Consider the following 12728-nt stretch of genomic DNA (forward strand, 5'->3'; position numbering starts at 1 on the left):
CGATTGTGGCTATCGCCATCGCCGATTCTCCTGTTTTTGCATGTCAGCCCAATAGTTTCATTCAAGTGCAACACCAGTGTCTTCATTTGTAGCTACCTTACATGGCATGTATTGGACCTTAGCTTTTATGTTCATGCATGGCCGGATTCGAGAAAGACCCTCGAGACCGGCCGTGGTTCATGATTATACGACATATAAACGATTTAGCCGCTGTATTGCCTAAAACATCAGAGAAAGCTTTGCAAAAAAAATAACTTTTGCACTTTCTGCTTGGTTATTGCATGCTATGTCGATGACTTTGTGACATTCTTGTTCAGAATCTAAAGCAGGTACATAGTTCTAAAATTAACTTTTGAAATATGAAAAACGTTTACATTCTTCTGCAAAACTTGGTTACATTTGGCGAGTGAATAAAGAGAAGACCTCCTTTGTTTTCCTCGCTTCTGAAATGAATCAATACTAGGCCAAACTTGATGCGCACCGATTCTTCTGCAAAAGCTGTTATGATGCTACCCTAACTTATGGCAGCAGTGGTGCCATCTTCAGGATCGGAGTCAAGCGTTACCGCTGATCAGAAAGAAACTGGAAGGAGTGAAGGCAGCACTAGCATTTATTGTTAAAATATTTGCGCACTGTCAAGCTGAACCACACCCTGCAAAAACAACTGTACTAGAGAAGAAATATGTTGAAAGAATACTATTTTTTGGCTATTTCATGCATGGTCAAGGGTATTACGATAACGTCGCAACTAATGTTGGCAACAAAGACACACTTTGGCAGCACTATACCAGCCAGTCCTGACATATGTATGTTTTCTCTCTCTCCATATTAATTTTTGTAATTTGAAATGAGACAGCAATCACTTTACTATAGTCGCATTCATTTAGTAGGAGTTTTATAACATGTATTTGAACATACTGTTTGTTCAGGTCTCCTAAATCGATTAACTGCCTGCTATGCACAGTATCCTACGGCGCTTAATTGCTCTAGTCAGCTTAAGCCTAAAAACACTGCTCTAAGTTTTCGCCTATCCGCTTATCTCTGACTTTCTGTTTTAACGAGTGCCATAAGGGAATAATCTAGTCTCATATTTTTATGGATTTTTCACGCACACTAGGTAACTGTTTACAAGTTCCTCGAAAGCAAAATATAGGAAAAGTATAGTGAATAATCGAAGCAGTCAATTTGTGAGAAAGCGTCGCACACCAAGCCCCATGCAGTTCCCTTCTGGGGTCTATAAGTCGATCAGACTAGTATTTCCAGAACAAAATTAGCCAGCGGAAGCTTTTGCTGTTTTTCATATCTGAACGCTCGCCTTTGCAGGTCCTGGGTGGCCATGGAGGGAAACGGGAGTGAGCCTTGGCTGCTGTCTTTCGCCGAGAACGTTTCCTCGGCCAACGTGACGGAACCGTCGGGATTGGCCCCGGGCGCCCTGCTCAAGGGCGGCCTCCTACTGGCCATCATCCTGCTCGCCATAAGCGGCAACTTGATGGTGCTGCTGGCCGTCTTCCTCAACGCTAACCTGCGCACGGCCACCAACTGTATCATCGTGAACCTTGCGCTCGCCGACCTGCTGCTGGGCGCCAGCGTGCTGCCCTTCTCGGCGGCGCTCGAGGTGCTAGACAAGCAGTGGTTTTTTGGCCAGATCTTCTGCCATGTGTGGGCGGCCACGGACGTGCTGTGTTGCACGGCGTCCATAAACAGTCTGTGCGTGATCAGCGTGGACCGCTACATCGGCGTCACGAGGCCGCTCACCTACTCTAGCGTGGTGACGCACCGGCGCGCCCTGGCCGCCTGCGTCCTCGTCTGGGTACTCTCCGCCGTCATCTCGGTGGGGCCCCTGCTGGGCTGGCGTGAGCCGCCGCCTGCGGACCCGTTCGTCTGCGAAGTGACCAAGCAGACTGGCTACGTGCTCTTCTCCGTGTCCTTCTCCTTCTACATTCCCACCCTGGTTATACTGGTGCTCTACTTCCGAATATACAGGGCAGCATCGCGCCAGACAAAGTTCTTGCTCACTGGGGTGAAGACCATCAAGGGCCAGCTCACCCTACGGGTGCACTCCTCGGTGGCCGCTGGCCTCCAGGGGCGGCTGGCCAAGTTTAAGCGGCAGAAGAAGGCGGCCAAGACGCTCGGCATCGTCGTCGGCGTCTTCATAATCTGCTGGTTTCCTTTCTTCTTCCTGTTGCCGCTCAGTAAGTGCATTCATAACGCATGAAAGCGACGCGTGTCTTGAGAAGGAGTTTTAGAGTCAGCACTTGAACTTAACTTTCTGTCACCAGGGGTCAAAAAGCTCTGCATAGCAGTACCATGAGGTGATGGTACGGAACTGCTCAGTATACGCACCATCCCTCCAAACAGACTTCCTTGTAATCCCTTAGTGAGTAGCTCATTTTGCTGAGCTGGTTGATACACCAAAATTTTGCTGTCCTATAAATGACTTCGTTTCCCGTAATTTCAGCACCTTTGACAGCTGAAAATAATTTAATATGATGTGTGAATTTGTGATCGAAAGTCATTTTTGTTGTTACATCGTACTACGGATAAATATGTTTGTGCAGAAATGCATTCTTGGCTTCAAATTGACTCATTTTGTTTTCACGTTAAGATTATGAGCATGTACTAGTTGCCGCGTGCATGGTTCCCAACCTATCTGTTGAGCTGCTTGTTCATGTGACTTTCTCCGCACTGGTTGGTAACTGCATCGCTCCCAATAAACAATTTCAACAGATGTTTTACACGACGATGTCATTTTTTGATAAGTGTCATGTCATTAACGAGTTATTGACCCTCGCTTTTAGCTTTCTAAACTTGTTGGACGCTGGAAGTGTTTCTGCTCTTGGAAGGTGGACCCGAAAGTCGCTGACGTCATTTTGACGCATTTCCTACCTCAAGGTCACCACGCATCTGTCGTATACGCGCGTGCATTGCTGCGTGAAATATTTATTGAAAGTGTTACCTCGTTAAAGGTTACCAAAGCAGCGAGCCACGTCCCAAATACGGGGCGCCACTCCTAAGGTGCACGTGGCTTCGTCAAAGCACGAGCAATAACACAGCGGCAACGCAGAAGGAGACAAAGAAAACAGACTTTCGCGAAAAGCTTCTTCAATTTTTTTTCCTTAGCGAGAAGTCAATAAGAAGCCCTTCCGCCGAATGGACGACAGTACTACCTGACTCCTTGAATCGACGCCAGAAAAAAAAAGAAGTAAAAAACCTGCGGCCTGGGATGCCCACCTGCGCCGACACAAATAGAGCTGCTATGTTTCCCGATGCCAAAGGGATTCCGGCCACCACCGCATATTTTTTATTTTTTTTAAATACAGCCTTTAATAAAGTGAGACGCTGTATTATTTAATTTTGCTATTTACAAATCTTTCATAAGCGGTATTGAAATGATCTCAATACTAAGCACTTCGAGGCTAAAATTACTAGAAAGGTAGCAATGCTGAGCATGGCACCAAGACGCTTTGTCAAAGCAAGTGTGTGCGCACCTGCTCTCGCTGTTTAGAATACAAGACAATTGTTAAACAAAAACAAAAGGGAAAAAATGAAAACATGATAATTGTAGAAACGTAATCTCAGTTTGAGAAATTATTCTGCGCATTCAAACAAATTATGAGTGTTATATTTCATGGAATTTGCTTTTACACACTAGTTCCACAGCAGCATCAGTCGATTGTGGAAATAACATTCTACCCTTTAAGAGGAAAGAAAGCGTCAAGCCGGAAGCGAATGTGGTCATAGGAGGTTCTCCAAGGGGGGCGCCAAGTTCGCACCACAGGACCAGTTGCACGTCTTTTTTAAAAGTGCAGGCCGAGAACTGGTGCTGTCGCCTTCCAAACCACCTTTTCCTCCGAAAAGCCGGGGACTCAGTGAGAAGCCATTGCGCCGTAGAGTAATTTCCTGTTTTGTTTCAAAGTGTGTGTTACTGTTCCATCACAGTAAATGTTTTATGACGAGTCGCGCTGTGTTTGCTTATAGAGGTGAGGGGGGGCTGCGGTGAAACTTGGCTTCCCCTAATGCAGAACCTTGTGCAGAACTTCACACTGTTTTTTCTTAGAGCCACAATAATCATTTCAATGACATCAATGCAATTGATTCGGTAAATTATTTGTCACGAAATCTCCTGCTTTCCCACTTAATTTGAAGCAACTGTGGAGCATCGGGAAACTGTGTGGTCGGGACTGGTCAGATGCGTTAAAGTGGATTGTCCTACGCTCGCGTCGAATAGTTAAGTATGGCATCGAAAATCAACTACGCGCGTTTTTAATATTTCAATGCAAGCGTCTCCATCGAGGCCCTGTAGATATATTGATGGTTAGTTCGACCCTAATACATGCGAAAATATGGCGTACATAAAAATGTTGACGAAATGAAAAATACGCTTGTCAAGGATTTCTTGGTCCCCGGACAAACAAGATTCAGACACGTCGTCCCAGCTGAACCTCCCGGCGCTAGCCAGCGATCGTAACACACAGTGTCCCAGATTTTTCAACAAATAGCCCCCTCTACCCGCTCATTCTCTCCGTCTAACTGTGCTCTAATTCCTCCGCTTTTGCCCTGTACCAACCGAGCCTTGAGATTTTTGTGACAGAGAATCTAATGTTACTCGCTTCCATCCAAGCACATTCCACGCACAGTTCGCCTCTTTCGAGAGCTGTAACGGGGAGCACAGTTGATACTGTTGATAACGCAATGTGTACGCAGCAGATAAATCGTTTCGTAATTGGTCGCTTTACTTATCGCAGGTACGCTGTGCCAGCGGTGCACGGTACCGCCGCTGCTCTTCGACTTCTGTTTCTGGACAGGCTACTTCAACTCGTGCCTCAACCCTTTCATCTATGCGTCCACCAGCCGCGAGTACAAGCGCGCCTTCCGCGCCATACTGCGCTGCCAGTGGCGGGCTCCCTTCCGCCAGACCGCGCTGAAAGTCTCTCCAGATGCACCGAGGCAGCCATGCTAGCGACCAGTGTGACGCCGCTGCTACATTTCAAGGTCAGCAATGCTTCTCAGCTTGCGGCCAGACCAAGACAGAAAGCTCCAGACGATAGTTGTGCTCTTGCCCCGAGTGTTCAGTGAGATATTTTGCTCTACGGGCGCAGCCAACCACGGTGGCGCTGTACCATTCCAAACGAATAAAATACCGGAGGATGAACCACAGATCGTCGCCTCATATAATGACGTGCTGGAGGTATGCGCCGTATTTTATTTGGACCGGATATTCACATGCTGTGTCCTGTTGGATCAGTTCAAAAGCTTAATATTCACTGTGACGTCAAGACATCAATAAATGTTACGATTACGAGCCGCCAGTGCTAATGGTGTCGTCTTGTAACACTTCTTCGCCCAAAACGTTAAAGCGACCGGTAAGAGAGAGATGTGACATCGCATCACTGTCTTTACGTTACCGCTTACCACGTTGCCTAACGGAGAAATTTTCGATTAGCGCTGCAAAACAGACATCACGTGTTAGCATGCATTTTACTCGCATTTAATTACCGTCGCTAGTTTTCCTGTTACCGTCGGTGATAATGATGATCGATGGCCCCGCATAGAGTACGAACATAAATTGCAAGTATTGCGAAAATTTCTACGCAGAAAGATACTGCGTGCTCATCAATAATATAACTACGCGAGCATTCCTTTCTCCGCTTTGTGGGGTGGTAAGCACTTTAATAATCCTTACCTCGGGGCGTACGTATTGGGAGAGCTTCGTATACCGCTCGCCACTGTGCACAGAAGGGGATCTGTAGAGAAGCACATTTGACGACCAATTCGACTGCGCTGGGACAAATGTTTGGGGGGATCTCCCAAAGTGGAGTACATTTGTATAAAGGGAGTAATTGACATCCACCCAAGCGCAGTCATACGCTACAAGGAAAGCGGCTTTCTGAGAAACTGAAGAAAAATTCGTACTGGTCTGGGGATCAAACCCCCGACTTCCTCTGTAGCCGTGCGGATGCGCTTGGATGGATGTCAATGTTTGCATTCGGGTAACCATGTCGAGCACATGCATGCCGTTCAGGCTAAAAAGGCGTGAAAGAAAAATAAATCTCGCTGGTTTCCTGCCCCCAGCCACCCCCAATAAAATCGAGCTGTCGAGGAAAACGCCATCAGCGAGAGAAGGCTTCCTCTCCATCTTCGTAACACCCCATAAACGCCTGAAGGCCCCTGTCGGAGCGGGCGACAACTTATTAAACCCAGACACTCTCGGAACCATGATGTAAACACGTGGTATATTTAGTAAAAGGAGCTACGCTTCGGCACCTGACTACAGAACGACCATGATAAAACTTACCAGTCTCGCAGTATAATCTGGTATAACTTAGTCGGACCAAAAGCAAAGAGCGTTGCTGTGTCATCAGTCTAACACGAGAGTGTAGTCTGACCATATATTTTAATGCTGAAATTATTGTAAAGGCTATGCTTAATCTTCAATGCACGCCCTTGGAGGGGTGTAATACTCAAGAATTCACCATGCCGGTACTGGCAGCGACAGACGTAGATCATTCAATACTCGTCCTATATGGATCAGTCTCTTAATAACGCGTCGTGTTTATTCAAATGGGAACTCTTCTGCGAAACTGAGTCAAGTTTGAAGCTATGTGCTCTGGAGTTTTCGTTTGCGCCCCTTGCCTCATTTGAGTTTCAGGTTAGCGCATTGAGCAACTCTGAAGGACGGCATCTTGCAGGAATCCCATAAACGTGTCCTTGAAAAAAGCCCGCGTACTTTCTGTGCAGTAATAGAGAGGAGAATTTCATGTTCCTGTTGCTTAATGTTAGGTTGGCGTCTATTCGGTTTCAAAATGAGAGCCTTTCTGCTGTCATTCAGGGTCTAATGAGAGGAAGAATTCGGCTACACAGTATTAAAGACGCACTGAACAAGTGGCGAGGCTCAGCTCGTAAGCGAAGCCGACGTTTAGACAAGGGCCACCAGACGTCTGGGCGAAGACAAGTCGAAACGCTGGCTCGGTTTGCGAACTCCGCTCAGTCTTTTCTCATTCACGCTGCATTAAAAGGTGTTTGTTTGGACTGTTTAAGGATGGTTATTTTATACCATGCATGAGGTACGTCTAGCGCGGTAGCTGTGCAGGTGGATTCTACAGCAAGGCGGAAATTATTGTATTGTACATGATAGAGATCGGTAATTGAACAATTATTTAGCCTATACTAACTATTGTTTTTACTTTAGGGGCCAACAATATATTAAGAAAATGTAGTCCGTCAACATATAAACAGAGTCCAGTTTTTTTTTTTTTAATTTTCCTTTTTCGCAATGCAATTCGTAATGTTAGAAATGCGCATTTTTTAGCTCGTAAAGCTGGCTTTCGCAATGGGCATTCGTAAAATGTCGTCTCTTTGTTTTGTGCCATCGAACGGAACAATACCATGGCCAGCGACGCCGCTTTGAAAATATGCAGTCTGCCTTGCTGTACAACTCACCTACACAGACGTATCTCTCAGGGTTTGAAATAACTACCACAAAGAGGTCAAAAAAACACCTTTCATAACATACAACAAATATGCTCTTATGCTTGCTCGTATGACCAATTTTTCGCTTGAGACATTAAATATTGCGTACATGAAACCTAGCAAAAGGATTTAAGAAAAAAAGATAATCTGCTCTTTCACTGTACACACACCTGGAAAAAAAAAAGTTCTGCGTTCCTGTCAATAGGTTTATTCCTGGTGTTACGACGCCGGTCTCATAGGGCTGGAGCCGATGGTTGCGTTGACCAGCGAGGCGTCGAGGAACCGCGGAGCTTTTATATGACAGAGTACAAGGAATTTATTTACATCTTAACAGTTTGGAGAATTCAGAACGAAGCCCCCTCCCGGTCTAAGACACCAGGTTATTTTGCAGTCGGGTCTCTCTAGGTCCCTAGACAGGGAATCAGTTAATCTTCGGCACAGGTTGCTTGCAAAGCGCAAGTTGGCAGTTCGCACACTACATCACCGAGCCAGGCCCCGCACATTGTTACACCTGCGCCACTGCACTTTCTCACATACATCGCCAGCTCACAGCCGTCGTTCTCTCCACACGGCGGAGCATCATGCTTCCTGTGTTTTCGTTCGTCCGGCGTCCTGTGGCTCTCCCCCTCGGCGGCATATGCTCCAGCCCGCAAGCCAGACCTCGCGCGAAGCCCACGACGGTTTTTTGCTCCACCGCCGCCCCTCTGTAAGTCATCGTTGATAGGGCAGGCTCTCCCTGGGAAGCCAGGCCGTTCCTTCACAAGGCTACGCGAAGCGGTGCTGCCGCCCTCCGCCGCTCTGCGGAGGAGATCCTTTGAAAGAGTCGGTGCCGCCTCCGCGAGGGCGCGCAACATGTTTCAGAATAAGTATTCAACGCAATGACTGAATACAGAGATTTCGGTAAATACAGGAGGAGGACCCAAAGCCAATGGATGCACAGAGGACCCCGCCTGCTTCAGTTGCACGTGCGGCGTCACACATGTCGGGGTTACCTGTATGGAGGCTGCCTGATAAGCACTCGAGCACCAGTGCCCAATTATGGGGTTTAAATAAGTATTTTTTCCTCCTCCTCACATACTTCCATGTCCGAGTGGACGCATCACTCCCGAAATGACTCTGGACAATATTCGCATTTCGTAGAGGTCCAAAGAGAAGGACCCTGTGGGCTATAAATGTGAAATGGCACAAGTGCCAGCCGACCAAGAGTTCACGCCAATGCAGTGTGTACAAAATATTGCTTGTCCCGTTTCCTTGCTTTTCCCCCTATGGTTACGTGAACAGATTTATATTAATACCCAACACGTGTCTAAAAAACAACGTTGGCGATTTTGTAGACATATATTTACGTTTCAAGCACGATATTTGATACGATCGTTCATGCTAGCAAACATCGCGGAAACGTGTATCGTATTTAAAATGCTTTGCAAACGTACACTTCAGGACACGCAGCTTCGGACATGAATCGCAGATTTAGCGTAAACAGAATAAGTTGCAAAGAATAAGGCACCTTGATTTGAACAGGACACAGGAAATACAAGCGAGCGTTGCAGTGGCGCAGGTACCTGTATGCGCTGCCCCTCTGCCGCTGGTAATATGTGCCTAAAGCTGAAAATGTCTCTGTTACTGAATAAACAGATCGTTACTATGCGACTCTTAATCCATCTCCTGAAAAAAAAAAAGTAAATGTGCCAAGGCTGGTTGACAAATTAGAAAGGTAGCAAATGTGTCGCTTTTGGGGCACTCACGAGATGAATGCAATAAAAGCGAACTCTTAGAAGGTATGAGATTGCGAATAATGACTATGACATTTACCAATGCTCAAGAAGTAGTCAAACAAAAATGTGGATTAATATTATTCAACAAAATCAACGTTAATTTAGATTGAAGTAGAAAAATTAGATTGGCTTAAAATAACGCAGCAAAATTAACGCTTACAGAAAATAACTAATCAAAATAAAGTTAATCAACCAAACGGTCACTCAAATCAGCTACAGAAATAATTCCTAAAGGTATTTAAGGCGGTAATCCTTCGCAGTTAGGAACAGTCGAAAGGCGTATACTTCGGCACTTCCTCCGAATTAATTGCCACTTATTTTTCCCACACTGCGTTTTCACAGGTTTCAAGTGCAAGGACAATATACTTGTGGGTTCTTTTGTGTTTGAAACTTACTTCGATAGCAATTTTTTAGTATATTCGCTTCTAAAAGCCACAAAAGGGAACATATCCTCAAATTTAAACGCTTCAAAATCGCTCAAGTGCGCCGTGGCCTTGTTAAGTCAAATGAAATGCAAAGTGGCCAATTGATTCCTTTCTGCAATTATTGCTCGACTCCTAATATTACTGTTTATTTTACGTACAAGTCCACTTTGAGGACAGCTGCTTATAAACAAACAAAAGCGGTGCGGGTGAACAAAAGCTGCTTGAAGTTTGAAACGTTGTGTCAACGATATTTTCATTGCAACGAAAGTTGGTGTATATTTTTTAATAGTGACGACTTTTGCAGTGAATTTGCCTGATGTCGATTTTTTAGACTTTTGGCGCTTGTAGACTACGTGCTACATGTAGTGCGTAACCTGCTTTGTCCTAAATCTCTTTACATACCTTGACGCAGCTGCAAGCTTTCGATGCTTTCGACTGGCTCCAGTAACTTATAAATATGCGTTTTCTATTCAATCTGCACCTTCGTTTCACTACCGAACAACGCCGAAGGAAAGAGGCACATATCTGTTCTGGCATCTGCGCCGTGCCGTAAGGAGAACCCGACGTTTCTGCACATTTTATTGTGCTTTTAAACATCACATATAGATTTTTTCTCGAGTTGTATGTAACGGAAAATAAATATCCTGTTAACGTGACTCGAATTTTAGGAAGGAATTGTTCATTTTATCGAGATTGTTAGTGTCAATAATAAAGACTGCGTTGCCAAAAATTGTTTTTTCACAGGTTACGTATATGCTGTTTAAAGCCGCCCCGCCACGGTGACTACTCAAATGGAGTACCCGGATTTGAACCAAACTGCGGTGGCAACGTTTTCGATGGCGAAACGCAGATGCGTCCGTGTGCTGTGCCATGTCAGCGCACGGTAAAGATCCCCAGGTTGTCGAAATTATTCCAAAGCCCGCGACTAAAGCACTTCTCTCTGTCCTTTTTCACTTTTTCTCTACTGCTTCCTTCACGCCGCAGCTGAGGTGTTCTGCGTTACCGTGCCCTTAATAACCACAGTTATTTTATCTTTAAGAAGCCCCAAAACGCCCACTTGACATGAACAGGTTTCGCAAAATATGTGGTATAATAATGGATGTCGCATATACATGCGAAATACCACGCTATAGTATCGCTTGGTTGTGTATTCCCAACGAATAACTGCGTAAGGTAGGCACCCAAGGAGAACTTTGAGTTCGTAAAAGTATGAGATTTTGTCGTTGTCGTCATCTGCTTTCTATTTATATTTATATGTGGCACTCCGTGAGCAAAGCAGCTCTCTTTCGAGGGAACGAGTTCAATCCCAGTGCGCGCTCCTGAAGCGCGATGAGAAGTGGGCCCAATTCCGTAGCAGACGACGTTGTGGTCTCAACCCTAGGAGAGGGCGTGCGCATCGAAACACCCTTAGCCACGGGCGAGGGCAGCGGTTTTTGAGGCGTGCGAGCAGGCCAGGCGGACATCTGTGGACGAAGCTCGCTCAGACGCCCGTGGAGCGAACACAGACACACCAACACCTCCTCAACCATAAATTAGCTCGGACACAACTCCTCCGCCGACGGGAAGATCTAAGGCGAGGAGTTTCCGCTGCACGACGTTGCAAATCACCTTTTTCATTCGGTAGATTAGTCACACCTAAAAAGCAAAGACTGGCGTCAAAAACCAGGCATGCGCCAGGAAAAGATTTCGATCTCCCAGGCTATTGCATGATAAAAAAAACTATCTACCTGGTATCATATTGTTACGAGGCACACTCCGTCGTAGCCACAACAGTGCGCCGTCAGGGACACACTCGCAGGACAACCAAGGTAGATATACCATGGTAGCGAAGGCTCCATAGACGCCCATTGGTCCAAACAATGGCGGCTCATGGGCACCGCCATATTTGGGGGAAACTACGTATGAGTGACGTTGAATGACGTCACTCATACGTAATATTTTTAGCGCGAATTTTAAAGTGGTCTTTTTATAGAAACCGCATTTTCAAGCCGGTATCTCATGAAGGTTGCCTTTTAGTGCACACCAACCTTTGCCAGTCAAATGTGCTCGAGTTCCTGCTAGTTACGGCCTTGTTAATGTGCAATTCGGGAACCCAATGAATGTGACTGGCAAAGAAGGCAGCATAGAAAGTCAGCAACACTTTCAGACGCTGGCTTACCTTGGCTGGCTAAGCATGCAATCATGCATGATTCGCAGTGGAAACCTTGGTGGAAATACTGGTTCTAGTACTTTTGAGTACAAGGTATGATGCACAAAGCACAGGCTCAAGTGCACAGTTTGCAATACAGTGTGCGGCAAGTATGGTTTTCATATTCATGGTTTATTACAGCAACCAAACCAATACAGTGATAAAGCACACCAACAAAAAATACGCGTCACAGGCAGCTCAAGCAGTAGTTTCTTTAAGCTGGCTATTCATCTCAATGGTCACAGTGCGGATAAAAAAAGCCCTGCCGTTCCACGAACGTTGCCAGGTAGGAAATTGAAAAGCATAGAAGACAGTGCTAAGACAGCTTCAATTGAGGCAAACCTGACATGACATAAGTAGGCGCATCAACACTTAGACCATGCAGCACACTGGGATTACCCTTCACATTTAATTTCTTCAGCTGAAAGATATTAACAGCTGTGTTTACATCTACAGGACATGTTAAAGCTAGCTTCAGCATAAACAAACCTGCTCAACGCAGGAGCACACCACACATTGAGCCTACGTACAACCTCCAGAACTACTTCTAGTCGTCAGCCGGAACAATTTGAAGTAATTCTAATCCAACAAAAGCATACACGAAGTACAGCTTACACCGAGGTTCAAGTACATTAACGTGGCAGTACGGCATGTAATCATTGTACTCTATGCTACAACATAGCCAAATAAAGGTCCAGGGCTGTTCTGCTGTTCGTTGTGCTGCAAATGATCCTACTAAAAGCACTCAAGATGCAACAAGCCTGCATAAAGGTGGCATGGTAGCCAGTGGTGCTGAGTGGCAGTTACGATGACAATGGTTCATTTCATTATACCTGCGAGCACGAAACTGGAATAGTTGGGCAGGTGGAA

General features: G+C 45.8%; 1 protein-coding gene across 1 annotated transcript; it reads left to right on the forward strand.

Annotated features, from left to right (window-relative positions):
* Positions 1–1336: 1336 nt before the first annotated feature.
* Positions 1337–5270, forward strand: LOC146206811 (alpha-1A adrenergic receptor-like). Its single transcript, XM_084587062.1, has 2 exons — positions 1337–2192; positions 4746–5270. The coding sequence occupies exons 1-2, from the start codon at positions 1337–1339 to the stop codon at positions 4958–4960; spliced, it is 1071 nt and encodes a 356-aa protein (XP_084443188.1). The 3' UTR covers positions 4961–5270.
* The last annotated feature ends 7458 nt before the right edge of the window (positions 5271–12728 follow it).

This window comes from Amblyomma maculatum, chromosome 1, assembly GCF_055883805.1.
Source record: "Amblyomma maculatum isolate TAMU_Amacu chromosome 1, ASM5588380v1, whole genome shotgun sequence".
In the NCBI taxonomy this organism is placed as follows: Eukaryota; Metazoa; Arthropoda; class Arachnida; order Ixodida; family Ixodidae; genus Amblyomma; species Amblyomma maculatum.

What these genes read in the sequence shown, in the direction of transcription:
- LOC146206811 (XM_084587062.1), top strand. Translation starts at nt 1,337, where the DNA reads ATGGAGGGAAACGGGAGTGAGCCTTGGCTGCTGTCTTTCGCCGAGAAC. An exon ending in CTTCTTCCTGTTGCCGCTCA is followed by an intron (nt 2,193 to 4,745) that starts GTAAGTGCATTC and finishes TACTTATCGCAG; the next exon opens with GTACGCTGTGCCAGCGGTGC.